At 35.6% G+C, this 25,393-nt stretch overlaps 1 protein-coding gene across 1 annotated transcript in view; it reads left to right on the top strand.

The window, feature by feature from the left end:
* Positions 1–25,393, top strand: part of LOC145692017 (inter-alpha-trypsin inhibitor heavy chain H4-like) — a 208,836-nt gene that overhangs the window by 131,942 nt on the left and 51,501 nt on the right. Inside the window, exons 10-11 of the mRNA XM_081767316.1 lie at positions 2,475–2,786; positions 15,386–15,467. Coding sequence (XP_081623442.1) covers positions 2,475–2,786; positions 15,386–15,467 — 394 coding nt within the window. The remainder of the gene's footprint in view (positions 1–2,474; positions 2,787–15,385; positions 15,468–25,393) is intronic.

The raw sequence follows: 25,393 nt of genomic DNA, 5'->3' as shown, positions 1-25,393 counted from the left end.
AATCGACAACTTACCATTCGAGCCTTCAATATAAATCTCCACACTGATGTTATTCACGAAGTTGTAAGACGTAGCGTGGACGTAGAGAGATGATGCAATCTAGACTCAGAATTCTCAGGATACAATTGCGTAAACTTGCTATTAAAACCCATGTGTATTTATTTACTATATTTGTTTCTATAATACCACATTCTATCACAAAATAGTATTCATATACACAACAGATAATGCTAACCACAAACGAACAATATTTTGACGTAAACAGTCGCTTCAATAATGATTTGATAACGTCACTCACTTTAATTATTGATACCGTTCAACATAAAACTGAGATTGACAAGTAATTAAAAGAAATAAGATATATCAAACAAGGAAACATACAAAATACTATATACAACAAAAATAATAATAATACATGCAATAAGGTTTCTCTACTATTTAGTCTTTTTAGAATAAAGGAAAGTCCAGACGACAGTAGCAAATTATGTTATTTCAAATGTCTAGAAAGAAGTTTGATTTCTTATTTATATTTGTATTTATTATTCATTTATTATTTTTAATTATTTCCTTTTTACGGATGCACTTAACTATTATAATATACTTGCCACTTGATATAATTGTTTCTATCTTCCGTTCTGTCTTTGCCTGAACAGATGATTCACTAGTGAAATACTAGTTTGAATGCAAAGTGACTAACTGACTGACACTTGATAGTCGCGACTGGCGAACTTTTATTTAAATTGAATTCAACTTAGTACTGATACTTTAAACATTCTTCACAGATAAATATGTTAGCTAGCACAGTTTCCAGAAATAATGCAGTTATGTAACGATGTTATAGTACTACTGTAGTTGTTGGATATTTGTATAGCTATAAATTGAAGTAATATTCCGCTATTATATAGGGCTATATCAAATATAGATTGATTTTGTTTTAAGCGCTTTTTATGTATATATGTTTCAAACTTGAGCTTACGACTAAAATAATTCAATACAAAGGAATGCGTTCATATTGTGCGCTCATTATATGCACGACGTTCTATATTTACTGATCCTTTAGAGTGTCTACAAATTATTAACTTCTACTAATATTGACTGGCGCAAGAAACTTTATATTTACTTTTTGTAGCACTGATATGCAGTATCCAGTAAAATAGGTTAGGCTATGAGTGAAGTATTTAAAATGAATATTATTATATCGGCTTACATAAACAATGTATCAATATTGTAGATTTACCTTTTATATGCGCATATGTTATTACGGTAATATCAAAAGAATTCTATAAGGTTACGAATGCAAAGCATGCTTTAATGTGTCGTATACCGTATACACATATCACTTGTTTTAATTCTTTTCGTTGACATTAGTACGTGACATGCGATGTTTACTTGCAGGGTCTTGTTTCTTCACGAATATGGCTTACTTGTTATTTTTCGAGCACATTCGTTTTTCTTACCTTCACCGGCAGGTTGAAGCACGTATTTACATTTCATCGTACCTCTTATGCTTCTCACTTTACTATTACATCACTTAAAATGATTTTTCAGCTGCATTTCTCTTCTATTCTTCTCCAGCTGCCTGCCACCTGCTCCTCCTGCTGTCGATTCAACCTGCTGCTCCCTGATCATGTGTTGAAAATGTTGCCAGTGAAGTTTAGACAACAGTGGTGTTCAGAAGGTAACTGAGCGGAGCGCTCAGTCACGCCGCTCGAAGTGAGCGAAACACAAAACTACGAAAACAACACGTATACAAATGATGATGGGGCAGCGTGTCCTGTCTCATATTATTATGGTTATCGTATATTTCATACGCAATTCCACGTTTAAAAAACACAAATGTTATTTTAGAAGTTAGAACTGCAAATAAGAATGAAGTCACCATACGATCAGTTCTCTTTTGTCATTAATTTATCTTCCGTAAACTCCTAAAATTTCCCAATCAATTCTCCCTAATTATTATGACAAAGGTGGTAGTTCAAAGAAGTTACTGAAATACAGTGTGTTTGAAAATTAATTATATATTATATAAACATGATTCATATATTGAGCGCTATATTGCGAATAATGTTTTCTGCAAAAGTTGGCAATCCTGCATTGTGTCTAGTATGCTTCTGCGAGCTAGCCCCCTGTGACCTTGAAACGAGATTGTGTATCTAGTTCTTTGTTGCTCATTGTTATACTAATGCATGACAAGTGTATTGATACTTTTCGAACGCACTGAATAAACGAACGTAATATTGGTATACAAAAGCGAATTGATGAATTTTTATAATGGTTCCATCAAGTTGAAACATCGAAGAAAATTAGCCAGTACCAAGACAATGAAGAAAGAGGCCTGTTTTCTTTTTTAAACATTTTATACAAAGCATTTCAAAATGGTGTTATTCTCAGTGTACAGAAACTTTCCATACACCCTGTTTATTCAATTAAATATATCAAAAGCACTCTAATTACTTCTTATCTCTTTTCTTAAGGTTGAAAATGTGACGAAACACGAGTTCCATTTCCTCAGGCACGGATCAGAGTTTGTTGTTGCTGGAAAGTTCAAACACAAAGGCACTAAACTTCTAACTGGCACAATAGATGGAATTACATCCAACGGTACATTCGAGGCAAATATTACGAATCCAGATATAGTTAAGGATCCAGTCGGTGAAAATAAGGACTCCTTGAAGAGAATTTGGGCATTTCTTACCATCAAGCAGCTTTTAGAACAGGAAATGAATTCTACTAAATATGATAAACTCAACAATTTGAAGAAAGAAATCGTAAATCTTTCGCTAGAGGTAATCATCGCCGTTATTGAATTCTGTGAGAAACACTAGGAATAATTCTTGTTTTAGTTAAGTTAATTACTTTTCATTTAATTTAAATCCAACATGATCTTATTTCTGATAATGAGTACTCATATAAGGTTTATTGCTTCTGTTCTCTTTAACGAAGTTTTGCAAAGACCTCCAGAAAATTTTGTCCAGATGGGGGCAAAATCAAAATGGGAGAGGACTGTCTTGGATACTATTTGTTAAAGGACGTACATGCCTTCATAAGAGTAACATATAATCGCCCTTTTCATGTGTCTTAGTTCAACGGGTCAAGGGCATTAACAAATTCCTGGATAAACTTCGGAAAATAACACTGGGCATCTATATTTTGTTTCATATTGGGTTACACCATGGATTTTAGAAAAAAATATTCAAGTTATGAAGAATAATTAGTTTGATGTAATCATTAATAAAATATTATCGTTCCAATTTTCTTTTAACCGTAACGCGATTAAAACTATGTTGTTTGAGGACTATTTCCAATAGATTTAAATTAAATTAGTTCATTGAATAAATTACGATAATAAATTATCGTATGGCAGAAATTCCTATTAGGCCTATTATATCAGGTCAACGCCATCCTACATGGCAGAAGTTCCTATTAGACCTGTTATATCAGGTCAACGCCATCCTACATGGCAGAAGTTCCTATTAGGCCTGTTATATCAGGTCAACGCCACTTTACATGGCAGAAGTTCCTATTAGGCCTGTTATATCAGGTCAACGCCATCCTACATGGCAGAAGTTCCTATTAGGCCTGTTATATCAGGTCAACGCCATTTTACATGGCAGAAGTTCCTATTAGGCCTGTTATATCAGGTCAACGCCATTTTACATGGCAGAAGTTCCTATTAGGCCTGTTATATCAGGTCAACGCCATCCTACATGGCAGAAGTTCCTATTAGGCCTGTTATATCAGGTCAACGCCATTTTACATGGCAGAAGTTCCTATTAGGCCTGTTATATCAGGTCAACGCCATCCTACATGGCAGAAGTTCCTATTAGGCTTGTTATATCAGGTCAACGCCATCCCACGTATAAATTGGCCAAATGGCTTGTGAATTATTTTAAGTGTTTGAATATTTCCCTTAGTTATTGCGTAAAAATAAGTTTCGAGTTTAAACAACAGATATGCAAATAACATCAAAATGACATCAATTGATGTAGTTGATATGTATCCATCCATTCTTTTGCAATTAAGTTTTGAATCAGTTACTAACATCTTGTAGAGTTAAAACGTTAGTACTCCAGAAGTGTATGAAATTCTTAATCTTCTTGAATGTAGTCTTCAATACAATATTTTCTCATTTGAAGGTAAGATATATCACCAAGTTGAAGGTTTGGCTATGGGAAACCCTTTATCACCATTGTTAGCTAATCTAGTACTGCATATGGTTGGAAGTAGAATTTTGAAAGAACGGAAACTTGGTACAGTTCGATATTATAGATATGTTGACGATGAACTTTTCTTGTACAAGAACGATTCACAACTAGATATCTTATTTAAAAAAATAAATAATATCCATAAAAAAGTTGACATTCACGGTTGATAAACCAAAGGACGATAGTCTCACGTACCTAGACCTTAATATAAAAAAGCATAACAATAAACTCATCACCAGTGTCCACCACAAGCCAACATCAGGTACACAGTACATTCATTATAAATCTGCACATACAGCAGGTACCAAAGGAAATATTTGAAAGAATTTCTTTTTGCGTGCCATACGCATTACTTCCTCTCTCCCATATTTGATGGAACTGGGTAATTTGAATGGGTACCCAGCTTCATGATTAAACAATTGGTATGATCGGGTTAAAAATAATTTGAGTTCCTATCAACCTGAAACCGACATAAAGGATAAAAAATGGATGAATGCCTATTTTTCCCATATTGACAACTGCATTAAATAGAATCTATACACAATACGGTTTTCGTACAGCCTTAAAACCCCTAAAAACTTTAGGAAAGAACATCACCCATTTTAAGAGTTACTACACGGATCCCAATGAAAAATCGGGTATTGGGTAAGAAATAAAATGAAGTTGCCAAGAGAGTTATATAGGAAAAACGAAAAGAAATTTAAAATTCCGAGTAAAGGAACACATTAGAGATTCAAAAGCAGAAAATCCGGTGTCAGGTTTATCGAAACATTTGAAAGAAACGCAGCACAAGGTAGAAGATTCAAAAATTTATTGTTAGCTAGAAATGAAGTAGAGAGACTGTTTTTTGAAAATTTATATAAGAAAATAAATTAAATCTAGACAAGGGATGGCTGAGTGACGAATGGGAGGCTGTAATTACAACATTTTCACAGTATTGGCATGACAATAAAAACAATATGAGTTGGCAACGTTGCAACAAAAAATAGGAAGGGCACATACATTGACTCCGCCTTCCTCGGAGTCCGCCAGTGACTCCGCCATCTACCTAATCTCGAGATCGCTGACGTACTTGACAACATGTTTTGGTACAATACAGCTCTTCCCCTTGGTAAGTTCGTTCCTTTTTATTCCTTGATGTTTCTGTTTTTCAACCTCCGTGACCAAGATTCCAGGAGAGAGTCGAAAGTTTGGAAGATTTAGTAATTACAGAAATCTGTAAGTAGAATAATAAATTACTTTAAAATAAAAAAAATATTATAACTGAAATAAAACAGAAAATCCTTTTAAACATATAAAATTTTAGAGAGAAACAAAAAAATATGTACAGTATTTTTTTCAATTGTAAGTGAAAAATGAAATCTTTTGAATTTTCTGTCTCAATCTCACGGTTATGACATGCATAAGCTAAGGGAAACGGATAAAAAATGAAAGTGAATGACTTAAAAAGTAAAAATGAAATGAGAATGTGGGAGGAAATGTTACTATCAGGAGAAAAAACCCACGAACACATTGTTGTCCACCAGAAGCTCACACAATCTGGTATCGAGCTAGGGATCCCTCGTACTAGGGGTGGGCTCTCTACCACTAAGCCACCAAATCCTCGTTCTTCAATTGTTATTAAATATCATCATATTACAAGTCAATATTCGACTTATACAGTGTTTTTACCTACATTTGTATATATATTACTGCTTTTATTTGGTTATTTTTTCTTTTTTTTTTAAAAAAAAAGTGTTGGCAAACCTTTATGTGTATTAATGAAAAGCACATTAAAATCGAAATTCATGTTGTTGAAAAGTGCGTGGTGTAAGGTATTCCTTCATATCCCGAAAGCGCTAATCTTGCTATCGGTCATATAACTTTAATACTCGCCTAGCTGAACCTGCGCTCTCTACACAGCACATCATTCACATATGAGCATGAATATCCTTGTCATTCCTCACAATATCTGTACATGTATCCTTACAGACACAAGTGAAAGACGTCTTGATAAAAATTGGCAAATGGTACCATAAAGGGGAGATTTTTTCGATTATTTTTTCAATATCTCGCACCGCTTGCGAGATTAAGCCTACTTCCGCTTGAAGTTTCTAATTCATGTATGATTAGTGTTTTAATTCTTCTTGCATGCAGTATGTAATAAGCAAATACATTACATACACAATTAATTATAATGTCAGTGATATATGAGGTTCCTTAGGCAAAACACTCCAAACAATGAAGATTTATCTTAGACTGAAGAAATGGTTATCATTTGGCCATGAAACAAACGCCTGAGAGATGCACAACACCGGTATACAACTATGTTGTGTTGGAATGTATAACTCATAGTATATGATGTTTTACTTTTTTACAATTTCTACACTTCCAGTGTATCCCTAAAAAATTGTAATAAAGAAATAACGGCCACGTTTTTTTTAAATATCCAATTAGGACTGGACAATCTACACAAAATTGGAATCGACCAGCGAAACTGGCACGTTTCTAGCACTTCTGGTTTTCGAGATCTCATTGTCGAAAAGATTAGACACAAACAAAAACTTTTCTTTGGAGACAATGCTTTGGTAGCAGTTTAAATATATAGATTATGTGAGAATCAGAACTACCTCATTGGATTTCTTCACAAACTTTAAAGAAAATCATATTTATTCAAAACCTATCTACTCTGAACATAACTCTCAATAGGTAAATAGGTAAATCTGACCAAGAATCTAAATGTTTTCTCTGCGTAAAGGCCCACCTTAACTCTGAATCAATTTTGAGATACTTGGATTTAGGGGTAGTGAAATCCTGTCTAAGTAGCAGAGTACGGCTCGGATCTATGTGTTTATCACATACCATCCACCTAGAACCCATATACAGGACATATAGCCTGTTGCAAATTATTCGCTAGCAATTTTAGTTCAGTTTGTTTTCTACGAAGAATATGGGTTCATAGGTCATAATTGATCCACGGACGATCGGTTTAAGTATTTTTTTTAAACATAAGGAATGAGTACGTACAACTACAGGAATCTAAAACAATCGTTACAACACATACTCTAGAAAAGTCATTTACAACTGGTTCTTGTGTGGTCGTCGTGTTCCGTCCCAGTAGTGAGCACAAGTATTTGTACACTCCGCATCAAAAAAGTTGCGACAGCTAACGCCGTAGAGTTAGGCCACCCAATACACACATTCTCATCCCATAATCGTGTCAGGTAAAGAGACCCCCCTCTCTCTCCTCCTTTCCTCTCTCCCATACTAAAATTAGCTAACAACATGAGCGCAATTCTTATTTCAAACTACACACGTGTTAGTTTCGATAAAATGAAATAACACAACCGAGACGAAACAAGATTCATAGGTTGATGTAGGGAGAAACTGAAACACACAATGAAAAATTGAAACCAATGAATGTCTATTACACAGAGATTCAGAAATGAGGCAGAGATAGAAAGAGAGAGAGAGAAAGTAGAGGAGACGAGAAGAAGAAGAAAAAGGGAGAACAGATAAAACTGTGGAATTTAAACGTAGTAAGAAAAGAACCTAACATTATAAAGTTCCTTTTCCAGAAATCCAATAGAAATATAGAAATAACGTTTGTTTTTACATACTTTATCAGAACTATTCGAATATATAGAGGATGCTTTAAGCATTCATTATATCACTTTCATAATGGATAGCATACCCAATCTCAAGTAGAACTGTAGATCTCCGAGACACATGTAGGATAATATCAAAAGTTTAACACACATGCTTTGTTTCCGCGTGGTTCGATTGCAAATTCGGTAGTGTTCATTGGACGTACTGATCCAAAATAAATTCTAATATACCCAGTAGATAGCGTTGGTCACATCCTCCATTTCAGACTACTAATGCAAGCTGAAAAAAAAAACAAAACGAAAAGAAGAAAGAAAGAAAGAAAGAAGGATGAAATTGAAGAGTGCTATTTTACTGCTAAATTTCTATCAGAAATACCCGATATTAAAAGTCCAAACTGTATCGTAATGACAAGTTACAAATGTTAAAAAGGAAAAGTTTTTCTCGTAGATGTACCATGTTTCAAATTTCAACGTGAATAAAACACATTGAATTATAGGATGGGAACAAATTTTGCGTCGCACTAGTATAAATAAAATTTTGTTTTCAAATAACCAAAGAAGTTACAATTTTCTAGTCTTTTCCGAAGATTTATCTGTTCCGTATATCAAGCATTGATTTCATCTCTTCCGGATAAAACGTTAGTTGCACAAATAGAATGAACACGCTAAGAGCTCAAACGGATCATCGTGTCAGTCGGATGATGTTGGTTAGATTATAGACCACCACTGGGTGGAGGATTCAAATCCGTAGTGACCCGGTAATTCGACTAAGACTCGGTAACCCAGAGGATAAAAAAGAGATTTTTCTTATTCCCTTGCGTTTAAACAGTATTTCTGTCAGAGATGACCAGGACTGAAGTTATCCCCAGAGCACGAAAAACACGACGCCGAAGTTAACGGTTAATTAGATTCTCCAGACCAGGTATATCGCTCCGTTTTAACTTTTTAACATGCAGTGCGTGTGTGTGAAAGAGGGAAAGAGGGGAAGAAGTGAAAGATGCAAAGACAGGATAGAGAAACGTCAAGAAAGAGAGAGGGATGGACGAATATAAATATGAAGCATACTTATCATTGCAGTGTATGATGTAGAACGCACACACTGTTTACTCGAACTATCGCCAGTGATGCTTTGTAAGTTCTCCATCAGAAGATGAATCTGTGTTTGCAGCTATTATTTTATGCGAAAAAAGATCATACTACCTGATGGGGAATCAAACCAAAATTTTCCCTGTGGAAGTCTGGCACGTTACCCGTACACCACCGAATGCTTTAGCCAAACTGTTAGGTCTAAGTACTTGCATTTCCCGTTCCTCCTGTAAATTTTGTATTTTTTTACGTACTTCTGGACCCCTTCTAGTAAACATTTCCAAAAATATATAAAATTATACGTAAAAGGAAAAAATATTTACAACAGAAAAAAATCAGAGAACTGAGGGATCCAATTATTGGTTTAATATTAAGTGTTTATTTATTATTATACCTGTAATTTAGTGTTGAGATGCTGGAATCTGTAGCTTCCTTCACAGATCCTCACGTGAGTTCCCGTTGGCTTTACTATTAGTCTCTAAATGGTTACATCAGAAGCAGAAGATGCGGCGGTACAGTGAGACAGAAAAATTTGTAAATGCTATATCTTCATTAAGAAAGTCTTATTACTGGAAGGAAACTAGTGACAACAATAAAACATTGGACGATAATCATTAAACAAATTCTTTTATAGATGCAGGTTTGGTAGGGATTTTGGCAAAAAAAAAATATATATATATATCTCACTGTTCCTACCTCGCTACCTCGGTTCGAACAGTGAGACATTGCTACTTTTGGGGGGAAATAAAGGTCAGCTTTTTAGATACAGATATTTACAATTATTTGTGTGGTATGTACTACAAACTAGTGACCTAAATGTAAGAATACTAAAAGTTCAACTTTTTTCATATGTGAGACATAAGTCGGTACAGGGAGACATACTAACTAAACATCGAAAAAAAAAACATTTATCATCATAAAATAGACATGAATGGAAAATATCATAATTGTTGATTACCAATGAACAATATTTCTGCATAACATTCATTAACGGACATTCACGAAATCAAGGTTTACAGAAAATGAGAAAAATGACTGCTGCCTCTTTGTCTTAAAAAATATGACCAATGTTTCCCTTTTTGGTAAGATTTTATATAATCTATTTACTGAAAAGTGCTATTATACAATTAAAGAATATTTAAATGACTCATTAACTGAAGAGTTGGTTACAGATACTTACTCGTGAGTACATGCCTGGTGTGGTACAAACAGTTACCTAATTAGATGTAAATTGTCATGTTTTTATACTTAACATATCCTATTATTATGTGGTTTTGGAAATATGCATGATGTATACCTCTGGTACTTGACCATATTGTATGTTTTTTTTCTTTCTTTTCTTCCTGACAACTGTAACGCTTACATGAGAATTTCTCATGCTTTGTAAGCAAATGAAACAGGCAAATAAATGAAATGAAATGAAATGAAATGTCGACCCACAACACTTTGGATTAGGTAATACAAGCTTTATATCCCTTTTCTGTATAATAGAAATATCAGGAACTGTAGGAAATATAAACTTTCTGGAACACTTAATGCTTTTCCTTAGAAATGTTACTTCAAATTCAGATTTGTTTAGTTTCCGTACAATTTCACCACAATAGTAAATTTTTCCTTTCCCTTTCTCATTCACAAACTCCACTAAAATGTAATCATTCACTTCTATATTTCCTTGAAAGTTTTCAGAAAGCTTTGGTTCAGGATCGGTTAAACTTAGGTCATCATGTGGCGAGAAATCTTGAAGAACGAGCTCGAGATCATTATCCTCTTTTTCCTCTTCAAATAATTTCTTCTTTCCTTTTTTTTCAGTTTTTATAGTCTTATTACGTTTACGTTTTGCAAGTCTCTCCTTTACGGGTATGTCAGTCGCAAGCATGCATCTTCCACTTCTAGCTTTCTTAATCAAATTGCTTGCTTCCTTTCTCCGTGGAAAGGTCCTTATTTCTTCAGGACTGACATAATGTGTGACTGATTCAGATAGTTTCATAGTTGACTCATCACGTTTCGAACACAAGTTAACACTCGGTTGAATCACTGGAGAGAACCTTATTTGTGATATCACTGATGTATCAGTCTGTGATGTTGCAGGTTCAACGACAGGAAGTGGTACAGATGTTGAGTCTTGTAATACGGAAGTATAATCATCTGATAAACATGGGGCACCAGTATATATTTGACCAGCAGTTGAATTTGACACTGACGATGAATTTGGCCCAAGACACGGAGGTGAAGCAGGAATAGATTATGTGTCCCTTTCTGAATCGCATTCCATAGGTGTAATTGTGCTTGGGAAGAAATCACTGTCATTGAAAATATGTCTGTCGTAAGGAAAAGTTCCTGTTTTCTTGAAGGCAGACGCTATATTCACTGGAGTCATCGCTCGTGGGTATGATATTCCTACACAAGATGCGACATTGTGTATTGTGAAATTTTCTCCAGGATGAGACATCATTCAAGAATCAACAGCAGCATCATAATATGTGTGAAAGGGTTTTAGTAGTCCAACATCCAGGGGTTGAAGTTTGTTTTGCGCAATGTGGCAGAAATGTCAACACTGTGATACCATTCTTCTTACACAGATCTAATGCGTCAACTGATAAATGACTTCCGTGATTATCCATTAAGAGAAGATCAGGATTTTCCTTCGAACACATTGCGTGTTTAATGAAATGCTTAATAATTTCAACAAAACATTCGGAGTTCATCCAGCCACGTTTCGCCGCAAGTCCTTTACTGTCTGAAATGAAATGGAATGAAATCTTTGAGTTTTACGTCCCACGGTTATGCCGGTTAGGCTAAAGGAGACGGTGATAAGTAATGAACGGAATGGTGGAATGAATAAAGTGGGAGGAAACGGGAAAACCCCAAGGAAAGCCACGCACACCGTGTTTGTCCAGCACAAAGTTCACTTGGTGAGGGCTGAGATCGAACCTGGGACCCCAAGCACTAGAGGTGAACACTCTACCACTGAGCCACCGCGGGCTCCACCCTTTACTGCCTGGTGGAGCACCAATAATCATAGATGGTTTAAATTCGGCTCTCGGGAAAATCATAAGAGGTGGTATGCTGTTCCCTGTGGCACATACAATACAACAAATAGTGACCAGTGTTCCGCGCTCTCCACTAGTTGCCTTAGAAACTTGCTTCTTACCTTTCTTAGCCAACACTTCTAAACCCTTTTGTACAGCCAAAGTACCAGTTTCATCCAAATTAAACACACGCGAACCATTTCCGAAACTTGCGTCACGGATCATGACCTCGTGGAGATTATTAAAAAAATAACTCTACGGCAGTTTTTATTAAAACCAGCAGCTCTACCTAAACTACACCCTTCCGGTGTTCCTAACGATAACTCAGGAAACCTTCTTGGAAACATCTTCATCCAGCTCTCTCATGCTAATTCATCTTTTCTCCATGATTGTGGGACTTTCAAATTATTTTTCAACGCCAATTGAAATGCTAAGCGTCTACATCCTTTCAAAGACAAACCATAGAATAGTTTTGAGCACTTTATAATGTAAGAACAAAGTTGTTTTTCTAGGTCCGGTCGGCAAGGGCACCGATTTCTCTGTAACTTTGGGGGGGGGAGGCATTCATAAAAAATACATATAACAATAAAATACATATAAAAATATATATTCATAAAAATACATGGGGACCCACATGAGCTTTGGGGATGCCGGGCCCCCCAGGATCGGCGCCCTTGCCGGTCGGAAAATTAGATTAACTCGATAATTTGGACTCATCCTTGTTTCCTGATTTCTCTTGAAAGCTCGAACGTATCTGCTTAATGTTTCGAACTCTACACCTTTAATATTAGCAGCTTCTCGAAAAGATTTGCCGCCATTGAGAACAAAAAGCACCGCCTCCGCATTGCTTCTGCTAGTGTTCTTCCTATTATCTTCTCAGTTTTCTTTCGTCGAGGCATTGTTACCTGCAACGACAAGAAACATAGATACTGTTGTAATACTTTTAAGATAATAGTTCCTTCATAATCGATAACAGAACATAGTATTGTAAGTTTCTTTGTGACCTGTGGCCAGGCCCGCCACAAACCACAGAAGTCGGGGGAAGGGGAGCACACATATGTTACAGGAGGCACAAGTCATAAGTCATTAAAACGTATCTTGCAAAGATATAAATTGTGTTTTTGTATTAATATAGCACATGATGCATTGAGGTCTGGGAGCATGTTCCATTTTTAAGCCCTTGCTATCTAGCTAGATATGGGCCAGCAATTCTTCTGCCAAAATTTTTCGTAATCACATAGGTTTGGTTACTTAAGTTAAAACACAGCTGACTATTTTTGGCCTACATCTGCGAAACAGAATCCATAATATTCAGATCGTAAGCTCAAGATTCTGACATTCTTTTTCCGTAATGTCCATACTATTAAACTGGAATATGCGATTTGTTCAGTTATGTTATTCATTCATCCATGAAAATATTCATTTTTTATTATTATTATTATTTTGGAATTGGAATTGCATGTTAAGACGGGGTTAATTTCCACCTCAGGGGTTACTTTGCACAAAATATGAATAAGAGTTGCACAGTCCATTGTCCGTAAAACCATAAACTGTAAAGAGAAAGTTTCAACTGCCACCGTAATGGGGCGTTTACACTTGGTCGATTTAGCCGCACGGCTAAATCGACTCGCTGCATTTGCGACTAAATCGAAGCAACTAGGCCGAATCAGATCGATGGATGTGTTCAATTGTTTCAACCGAAATTGAATGCTGCTTGTCGACTCGCTCTCCTTTGGTCGATTCGAAATCGACTGGCAATTTTAAAGATGTCCAAGCAAAAAGTAATTGGTACAATTAGCGGTGTTATAGCAGAAGAAAATAGAATCGACCACAGAAAATAGAACGTCTTTCAATTGAGTTGCTAGTCGATTAGTCGCTTTCGATCAACAAGCGATTAAGTTGAACTCCTGTTTACACGGTCGATTAAGTTGAAAGTGACGTAAATTCAACTGAATCGAACGCAAATCGACTAAGTGTAAACGCCCCATAAGATAGAACATCTAACTGTATTTTGACTATAATGTTGGCGGTTAACATCAGTTCTAATTACTCAGAGGGTTTGTTGTTGTAGAGGTGTAGAAAGCAGTCGCTGTAAAGGCCCAGAAAATTTGAAAGATATCACCTACAAGAATTTCCGTCCAAGGTAAGTTAGTTTCGTAGAATAATGGGACTTCGAAGCAATAGTTGAAATTGCAATGTGAAACGTTTTAACCCTTAACAGGAAATATGTGTCTGTCAGACACGTATGGTTTTTCTTTGTATTACATTGGCAACACTGATTCACTCAAGGTATCGTTTTTCTCAGTACCTTCCTATTATTTAACATTACACATATGTTTTTCTTAAAAAAATATTACTTGATACATGTCCGTGTCTCACAGACACACATTTCCTGTAAGCGAAGAAAATAGCGTTTCCTATTAAGGGTTAAAGTCATAGAAAAAATAAAAGTGGGAGAAGACAATTTCAGCCTCTAATCGGGGTTACTTTGCACCAGTTCAAAGTAACTCCTTGGATAGGAAATTATTACTACCGGTACCTCCCGCCTTTAATACTGATACTATGTGTATAATCGGGAAATGTATATTTGTGGTAAATTTCATAGGGAAAAAATATAAATACGAAAATTAGAATGAGTAAACCAAAATCTTGCTAAATGGAGAAGAAAGTTTTATTTTCGTTTCATTGTTCTTATTTACTGCTCTTTTGACACGAAATTTGCCACATACATGTCTTTGCCGATTATACAATACTAACATTATAAGAAATACCGGGCGAATTCGTTATCAATTATATTCCTAGAACAACATATTTATAGCCATGCGACAATAATTTTGGACATGAGTGTATATTCCCTTTTGAGGTAGATGTCGGAATGGATTTCTTGTTGAAAAATAAATTACGAACAGTGGCGGATCCAAAAAAAAAAAAAATAACTGGAGGAAAAACATTGCACAGAAACATTATGTTCGTATGTTGAACGTCTTTTTGGTATGTGGTGCAAAGCATCGTCATCTATAGGGTTACTTTGCACCAAAGTTTATATTTCAATAGCCATGGCCACAGGCCCGTAGCCAGCCCCAAAACTTAGGGGGGGCCCCGCTGAAGTTAAGGGGGGCAGATCCAACCATATGATAGTTCATCACCATATTATAGTTCTTTTGCAAACCTACTGTAAAACTTTTAGGGGGCCAGCGAAAATTTAGGGGGGCCCGGCCCCTCTAAACCCCCCTGGATAAGGGCCTGTATGGCCATACTCAATGTTTACTAATGCACTTGCACGAATGTTTTCCTTATATATCTAGCAATTATATGTTTAATATACAGTGTTCTAAATCATTACGTTTGTAAGTTACATGCGATTTTCTGTATAATTCGTTACATTCGGTGCAAAGTAACTCCGTCTTGCGGTATACCTAGATATGGTTTATATCGCTTCCAGAGTGTAAGTTATGTTAAATTCATGTTCTTTTTTCAGCATTCCTTCGTAACTCCATACACATCATTAGTTATAACTAAACCAGGTGAACAGAGCACGACACTGGATGAGGAACTGAGTAGTAAGTTATTAATAATTATTATTACTGTTTTAAAATAATAAAGTACAATTGCTAGAACGTTATGTTAATTGCAATCAATTATAGTATCTTCAGGTTGGTATATTCAGAATAACAGAGAAGGTTTTGATGTTTTTTTTTTTTTTTTTAATGTAGAAAAGAGAGGTTTGTGTTGCTTTTATTGTACTGGTATATCTGAGAACTATAAAGTCTGATCTTTTAAAAGAATGAAATGATATATGGGGCCTTAAGTGCACAAGGGAATCAAGCCCATTATTTTTGGTCGTTTTGAAAAGATCTCTATTTGAAGCTCCTTTCAAAGCTTACAATATTGATGTCCAGATATTGTAAACACATTTTCCATATATATATATATATATATATATATATATATATATATATATATATATATATATATTACTAAAACGTATCGTACAACTTTCGTAATGGACGTCACTCCCTTGTGCTCTGAGCACCCCATATAAATGTTATATAGGTTGTCCGGAATGGGACTGACGGTGTTTAAAAGTGTATAGTTTTAATATGGTCACAGATACAGAGAAAAAAGACATGCATTTTAAAGGAGAACTCAAAAAGTGTTCTGATCTTACTTACAAGTCATTCTAACTCAGTGTAACTCCACGTGAGCTCCATTTGTAACTCTTACAATATCTAGCCTGAACTCAATTTCTCTCCACGTATTCTGTAACATCTGAGGTGTTACTGAAGCAATCGCATTCCTAATACGGTTCTTCAGTTTATCAAGGTTACGCACCTTTTACTAGAATACACAAGGTCTTTCACATACCCCCACAGGAAGAAGCCCAGGGGGGTAACATCAGGAGAGCGTGGAGGCCATCTAATTGGCCAAACACGGCCTATCCAATGGCCAGGAAATTCAGTATCAAGGTACTCCCTTACTTGAATGCTCCAATATGGAGGGGCACCATCCAATTGGAATATCACTTGAGGTTGCAAATGTTGTAACTGGAGAACAGCAAAATGTTGAAGTATATCTAAGAACACATTTCCTGTTATGGTTTGCTCTATGAAAAAGAAGGGGCCTATAACAGCATTATGTGTTAAAGCACACTAAACATTCAATTTGAGACTGTCTCTAGAATTTTCTATGTACGCATGCGGATTCTAACATTGTGTCTGCTAACACAGCCAGACAAGTGAAAAGTTGTCTCATCAGAGAAAACAACGTTCAATAGGAAATTATGGTCATAAACAATCCTGCCAAGAATTTTAGTAGCAAATACTGCTCTCTCTGGCTTATCGTTGGGCTTAATTTCTTGTAACAATTGCACCTTATACGCGCGCAAACGTAATTGTGTACCATATCGTGCACTGTAGACTTTGGAATTGCCTGCTCGTGACTTCCTCGGGCTACGTGAGAAACACTGTCTTATTGTTTCCACATTTTCTTCTGACACACACTGTGTTGTTTCACTACACTCCCCGTTGATAAAAATTGATTCTTCTACGCCTGGATACTGTTGCATGATGGAGGATCCTTGTGGTAAACACGTCGAAAGTTTCGTTGAACTTGAACAACACTTTTCGTATATGCAAACTACTACTCGCTTTGCGACTTTTCGACTACCGACGCCATTTCTGTTTATCGGCGATACTAGCGCCGTCACCAGTAGTTGTTCAAGTATGAAAATTTGCTGAACAAAATTGTTTTGAGTTTTTCTTCAATATGAATGTTTTTTTTTTCCTTCTGTATCTCTGACCATACCGCCGTATGCAGAGTCATTTTGACGTATGATTAGCGTCATACTAAAAGCATGACTGTTGCAGGAACATATGTTAGTAGAACACTTTAGTATGACCATAATCGATCGTCAGAACGACTCTGCATAAGGCCCATACACTTTTAAACACCGTCAGTCCCATTCCGGCACCCTGTACTTACAATAATTCTTCTTACATTTGGAAATCGTTTTCGTTAAAACTTTCTAGGAAAGAAGAAATATACAGCATTGTATTAGTATTTATTGTCAACTAGCAGCGTTCACCCCGCTTCGCTGGGGTCACCCCGGAACGCAATAAACCTTGTTACTTAGATAATTTTTACTTTTTCGCTTTCAAGTGATATGATAAAAACCATAGAAGATTGCAGTAAATGTTAACATTATATCGCCTGTCATTTATGTTAACCCGCCCCGCTTCGCTGCGGTCACCCCGGAACGCAATAAACTTTGTTACTTAGATAATTTTTACTTTTTCGCTTTCAAATTGCAGTAAATGTTAACATTATAGCGCCTGTCATTTATGTTAACCCGCCGAGTGACACGGTCATGCGGGTTGCATATAAATACGTTTATTTTTATACCTATGATGAAATAACAAAGGATTTGTACGTTATGGACACTTGAATGGTCAATTATCTCAAGACACTGGTAATTGAAAATTAAAGTGATATGATAAAAACCATCTAGGGTCCAAATCCTAATAACCCCCCAAAAATGAAAGAAATTGGTTCAGCCGTATTAGCGTGATGAGGGAACAAAGGATTTATACGTTCTCTTTTATATATAAGACTAGCAGCGTTCACCCCGCTTCGCTGCGGTCACCCCGGAACGCAATAAACTTTGTTACTTAGATAATTTTTACTTTTTCGCTTTCAAGTGATATGATAAAAACCATAGAAGATTGCAGTAAATGTTAACATTATATCGCCTGTCATTTATGTTAACCCGCCCCGCTTCGCTGCGGTCACCCCGGAACGCAATAAACTTTGTTACTTAGATAATTTTTACTTTTTCGCTTTCAAATTGCAGTAAATGTTAACATTATAGCGCCTGTCATTTATGTTAACCCGCCGAGTGACACGGTCATGCGGGTTGCATATAAATACGTTTATTTTTATACCTATGATGAAATAACAAAGGATTTGTACGTTATGGACACTTGAATGGTCAATTATCTCAAGACACTGGTAATTAAAAATTAAAGTGATATGATAAAAACCATCTAGGGTCCAAATCCTAATAACCCCCCAAAAATAAAAGAAATTGGTTCAGCCGTATTAGCGTGATGAGGGAACAAAGGATTTGTACGTTCTCTTTTATAATATAGATTACCACTACAGAAATAATTGAAAATTGAATATACACAGTTTATTACAAAATTTTATTATATTTTCAAACAGAAGACAAAAGTTTTCAGGTTATTGACCGAAGTGCGGAAAAGTTCAAAATAGTAAGGAACGCAGAGAGGCACATCGCAGTTTGGACAGTAACCGCCTTATGCAGAGTCGTTTCGACGCATGATTTGCGTCATACTAAACTGCTGACTACTGCAGGAGACTTATGTTAGTGGAACTCTTTAGTATGGCACTAATCGCGCTTCAAAACGACTCTGAATAAGGCCCGTAAGCATCGTGTCTTTTCTTTGTGCTTGTGGCCATCTACTGGTTCAAATTTGAACGAGTGGTACCAATGAATACGCACAGCAGACACGCTGTGATCATTGCTTGTACTTCATTCGGAGTAAAAATGTAAACTAGAACGAGGGCTATGCCACAACCTTCTATATATGTACCATATTTATGTAACATAGAGAAGGCTGTGACTGAGCCCGTTGCTTGTCAGGAAAGTATTAATATTTTACATATTGCAGGTTGTTTCCAGGGGCGTCATTCAGGGGGGACAGGGAGGGGCATTTGCCCCCCTGAGTTTGAGATGTATATAGATTTTATCAATAGAATAGTAGTAAATCAGTGAAACACGCGAAATTTTACTTATATCAAGGGGTCTTGCCCCCCCCCAAGCAAAATCTGAAATGACGCTCCTGGTTGTTTCTTTATCTGAAGGAAGAAAAAAATATACTTTGAACCATACCTGATAAAGGAAGGGAACTACGTATAAATCTATCAGTACACTTAAGAGAAAAGAACCACTCAAATCTTCCATAGTAGGCCGCAAGCGTTTATGGTCTATTATGCAAATACAATTGCAAATGCAAAGTTTCTGGATAGACTATAGCTCCTTCCTTCATCTAGTGAGTTTAAAGTGAAAAGTGCAAGTATTTGTATTTTCTTTCTTTTCAGATAAACAAGCAACCTGAAGGATGTAAAACATTAAAAGCAATCAAGATGTTATTCTGCATATATCTACCTGAACATGTTTCTAATAAACTAAAAAAAAGGAAATGAAATATTTTAGTGGGTTACAATCAATACAATGCTCTAACAGTTTTTTTTTAAAAAAAAGTTATTCTAATATAAAGGGTGAATCTGAAGATGTGCACAAACTCCGGGAGGTGATTCGTGACATCAAAAGAAGACAAAAAAATCATCTTGCATGTCGAATTTCGCATCCTGTACAAGTGACAGGGTTGTCAACTTGGAATCGACAATCGAATCCTGACAATTGGAACGGAAGAAAAAGATATGCACAAACTCCGGGAGATGATTCGTTACATCAGAAGAAGACAAACAGTCCTTCTCGAATTCTGCGTTTTGTACGCGTGACAGGGGTGCCAACTTAGAATCGACAATCGAATCCTGACAATTGAAATGGAAGAGAAAGATATGCACAAACCACGGAAAGTGATTCGTGACATTAAAACTAGTTAAATGTAGCTATGAACATCAGGAAAATTGTACATTAGACAGGCGCAGACAGAGATAGTTTGTGTACATCTTTCTGTTCCATTCCAACTGTCAGGATTCGATTGTCGATTCAAGTCACTCGTACGAGACGCGAAATTCGACAACATACAAGATGATTTATTTGTTGTCTTCTTTTGATGTCACGAATCACCTACCGGAATTTGTGCACATATTTCAGATTCACTCTGTATAAATTAACTGAATATTATTTATTCTAGTTTTGGAACTACTTTGCTCTAAATCAGAAATAAAATCTGACTAAAGGATTCCTCTTTTAATAAATAATAGTATTAGAGTTTAGGCGAAGTGATATTTTTAATAAATAGTGTTACAATTTCGGCTATGTGATAATTTTAATAAATAGTGTTAAAATTTCGGCAGTGTAATAATTTTAATAAATCATGTTAAAATTTCAGCAGTGTGATAATTTTAATAAATCATGTTAAAATTTCGGCACTGTGATACTTTTAATAAGTAGGGTTAAATTTTCAGCAATGTGATACTTTTAATAAATAGTGTTACATTTTCGGCCATGTGATAATTTTAATAAATAGGGTTACAGTTTCGGCAATATGATACTTTTAATAAATAGGGTTAAATTTTCAGCAATGTGATATTTTTAATAAATAGAGTTAAAGTTTCGTCCACGTGATAGTTCTAATAAATCGTGTTAAAGTTTCGGCAATTTGTTTCTTTTAATAAATAGTGTTACAGTTTTGGCTATGTGATACTTTTAATAAATCGTGTTAAAGTTTCGGCAGTGTGATAATTTTAATAAATAGTGTTAAAGTTTTGGCAATACCATATTTTAATAAATAGTGTCACATTTTCGGTCATGTGATGCTTTTAATAAATAGGGTTACAATTTCGGCAATGTATCATTGCGAAGATAATATGTCTGATGAAGGCAATGATACGTTGCTAAAACTCTGTTATTTATTAAAAGTGATTTGCTTTGGTCAGATTTCAATTAAGATAAATTAATGTAGTTAATTTATCTTTAATAGATTCATTGGAACTCTTATTTCTCCCTTGAAATTTCTCGTTATATACTTTAAACTTCACAGATTGATCATAATTCCTTTCAATTTTGGAATTATTGAAATTATATCTTCTTTTTAATTACATGTGAATGACTAGCAATAATTGTCCGTAATAAGCAAGGATAACCTAGTTATCAATTGTTAAGCTTCTAGATTTAAATATTTCTTTATTTTGTAAGAAATTAATAGTAAAGGTGCGTCGATATTAAATAATCTTTAATTAAATTGACCTTACTTTCATTTAATATTCTGTATTCAAGAAGTAGGATAGCTATAATATCTACTCTTCAAGTGTGTAAGTACAAGTAAAATCCATCATAACTTATTATTTTTTCTGTTTTCTCTAATATATTAGCTCTCAATATTAGTTTGTGAGTATATAGCCAATTCTACGAAATCCTCTCCCGGTTCGATAGAACCTTTTCAATTGAATATCAAAATTGTTGTTTAAAACAACAAAAATGCGTCAGGAATATTTGTGGTGTTTACATTCCTGACCAGTCTTGTATAAGATATGTGAATATTTCGAATTCATCGTGATAAGTCTTGATTTTACTAAACTATAATTTCCCCGTGCTACTGACACAAATTCCGAGCGGATGAGGGGGACATGTCCCCTCCAATCTTGGAACTGGTGGGACTGTTCCCTCGCCAATAATCCGATTTGAAATGTAATTTTTGGAGAGAAACGTGATGATTTGTGTCCGATTGTCACAAAATAAAGTGAGATGAAATTGATGTCCCCGCACAATAAACCTCAAATCTTTCCGCCTCCAAATGTTAAAGACAATTCTGCTCCCCTAATCCTCCACAGCATTGTTTTTCAGCTTCATAAATATTTTGAACGTATACATATACGTATATGTATATATGTAGATATAGATATATAGATAGATGGGAACGGTCTTACCCGTCGCCCCCAACGTTCAAGACAGATTTTGCACCGCTGCCCCGTGCTATGCTGTGAGAAAGGCTGGGTTTGTTTTGAGCACTTGCTTAAAAGCAATGTTAACCTCTTCACTGTTACCAGTAGAACAAAAAAGTTTTGTCTTGTAAATTTTATATTTTCGTAATGTTTTCGTTCCATACATGCAAAGAGTAAGAGAAATTACTCTTTTTCTTTGCACGAAGTACTGACAAACATATGTGTCTTATAGGCCATATTGGAACTCTACCAATAAAATGTAAGAAACGATGTTCTGGTACCGGTAGTGGTCTGTCCCCTTTGCCTCCCCACTACGCCACACACTTAATACATCTATGCAATAGAAAACAATATCCAATACCTAAAACACGTTCACATGTTCATAAAATCCAAGTGAAGAGATTGAAAACATGAGATATCTCTAGATTATGAATAATTGTCTTTTGTAACAGTTGGTTTCATAGTGTCGTATACGACATATGATAAAACAAAAAGCCTTCATTTCCCCCACGCAATAGAAGAGCAAACTAATCAATCAACTGCGTATTTATCCCCAAGGCTTTAAAAAGATAAATCAACACGCATTAAAAAAAATAATAACGCGTTAAAGAAAGAGAAGTACAATACTCTCGTAATCGTATCACTTTTCGGTTTCTGCGACATTTTCTTCCCTCCAAAATCACTATCTAGGACCAACGGAAAGCGTTTTTCAATTGTCAAGCTTCTATCAAATGCAGTGCTTGCTCTGGCGACAAGGAAGAAAGGCAAAATACGTATGTGCCATGTTTTCGGTCTATCAGGACAAATAATGATAATTTTGTGTGTCGTATACGACAATCGGCGTCCGAAGAGATTGGCTAAACAGTCGATTGCGATCGACTAGTCGATCATCGATGAGTATCGTGTAGATTGAGAATCGTTTTAGGATAATTATATAATGTGAAAAGAATATTACATACTAGTTGCTCGCTCCTTCACCCTTTTATTAAGTGAATTTCAACTGAGGTACAATGATTTCAAATAAAAGAATGAAAACATACCATTTTCGTCAAGAAGAGGCACAGTTTTCCTCCTTTTTATGTCAAAGAATAAATGAGTATGCTTGTTATGAAACGCTAGTTTTGCTTAGTTCGTGTGCCTTTGGTGTACGCGGTTCTGGATTCGATTCCAGATGGAAGTGTACAAAAATTTAATTTCAGGATCATTCGCTTTCCTTAATGATCCGTCTACTTCATTTTAAAGGACATAACCGTGGGACGATAAGTTAAAGCTCTGTTGTTCTGATAAAGAAAGGCAATTTAAAGAGGCATAAAGCTAATGTTCTGATAAAGAAAGAAAATTTAAAAAGGCATAAAGCTAATGTTCTGATAAAGAAAGAAAATTTAAAAAGGCATAAAGCTAATGTTCTGATAAAGAAAGAAAATTTAAAAAGGCATAAAGCTAATGTTGTTCTGATAAAGAAAGGAAATTTAAAAAGGTATATCATCATCATCATCATAGGTATTCTGCCTTTCTTGGCAGGTCACTTGCCGCAGCTGAGAAGCTTCCATGCTCCACGGTCCTCCGCTAACCTTTTCGTCTTCGCGTATGATCTTTCTGTTTTAATATCATCCATTAATTGTAGTCTCTTTCGCCCCCTCCCTCTCTTTCCCGCCACCATACCCTCTAGGACGTCTCTCATGATACAATCTCTTCTTAGGCAATGTCCCAACCAGTTTTACTTTTTCTTCCTAATAATATCTAAAAGTGTTCTTTTCTCACCCACCATTTCTAACACTCTCTCATTCGTTTTCCGCTCTACCCAACTAATTCTTTCCATTCTTCTCCACACCCACATTTCGAAGGCTTCCAGTCGATTTTCGTCACCTTTATGTAATGTCCACGTTTCCGCCCCATACAGTACAACACTTCACACGAAGCATTTTATGAGTCTTTTTCTCAACTCTTTGTTCAAGGTCCCACAAAACAGACTTTTCTTTCTTTTAAAGTTTTTTTCGCCATTCCTATCCTTGCTTTTATTTCACGTTCGCATTTCATGTCATTACTAAGAATACTATCCAGGTATCGAAAACTATTCACTTGTTCTATTTTCTCCCCTCCTGCTTTTATATTTGACACAGGCCCCTTCGTTCCAATCACCATGGCTTTTGTCTTTCTAAAATTTATTTTCATCCCATATTCTTCAAAGCCCTTTCTCATTTTTTCTAACATTTTATTGATTTTCTTTTCAGATTATGCAAGAAGCGCCATATCGTCTGCAAATCTTATGCATCTAATCATTCTACCTCCTACCGAAATGCCACCATCTTCATGTAGGCTCTTTTTCACTATCTCTTCTAGATAGACATTAAATAGTGTTAGTGAGAGGCACCATCCTTGTCGAACTCCCTTCCAATTGCACTCTCTTCCGTCAGTTCTTCCCCTATCCTAACACTTACTTGTTGGTTCATGTATAAGTTTCTTATGAGTCTTCTAGCTTTCCATTCCAACCCTATCTTTGTTAGAACTCCCAACAACAATTCCCAATTCACGCGGTCAAAAGTCTTTTCTAGATCAATAAATACAACATACACCTCTTTCCCTTTTTCTATAAATCTTTCACCGATCATCCTTAATAATCCACTAGCATCTCTTGTGCCCTTGCCTCTTCTGAACCGAAACTGCTCTTCCTCAACATCGTTATTTGTTCTTCCATATAACCTTCTGTTCAGTATTCGGAGCAGAATATTAGCTGCATGAGATATGAGACTAATAGTTCTATAATCCTCACATCTCTTTGGGTTCGATTTCTTAGCGTAAAAAGGTATAAAGCTAGTGTTGTTCTGATAAAGAAAGGCTATGTAAAAAGCATAAAGCAAGTTTTGTTCTGATAAATAAAGAAAGGCAATTTAAAGAGGGATAAAGCTAGTTTTGTTCTGATAAAGAAAGGCAATTTAAAGAGGCATAAAGCTAATGTTGTTCGGATAAAGAAAGGCTATGTGAAAAGCATAAAGCAAGTTTTGTTCTGATAAATAAAGAAAGGCAATTTAAAGAGGCATAAAGCCAATGTTGTTCTGATAAAGAAAGGCAATTTAAAGAGGCATAAAGCTAATGTTGTTCTGATAAAGAAAGGCTATGTAAAAAGCATAAAGCAAGTTTTGTTCTGATAAATAAAGAAAGGCAATTTAAAGAGGCATAAAGCTAGTTTTGTTCTGATAAAGAAAGGCAATTTAAAGAGGCATAGAGTTAGTTTTGTTCTGATAAAGAAAGGCAAATTAAAGAGGCATAAAGCTAGTATTGTTGTGATAAAGAAAGGCAATTTAAAAAGACATAAAACTAGTGTTGTTGTGATAAA

Source organism: Thermobia domestica, chromosome 8 (assembly GCF_964235325.1).
Source record: "Thermobia domestica chromosome 8, izTheDome1.hap1.1, whole genome shotgun sequence".
Taxonomy (NCBI): domain Eukaryota; kingdom Metazoa; phylum Arthropoda; class Insecta; order Zygentoma; family Lepismatidae; genus Thermobia; species Thermobia domestica.
Note: the sequence above shows the minus strand (reverse complement) of the source record. Positions and strands in the feature narration are given on the sequence as shown.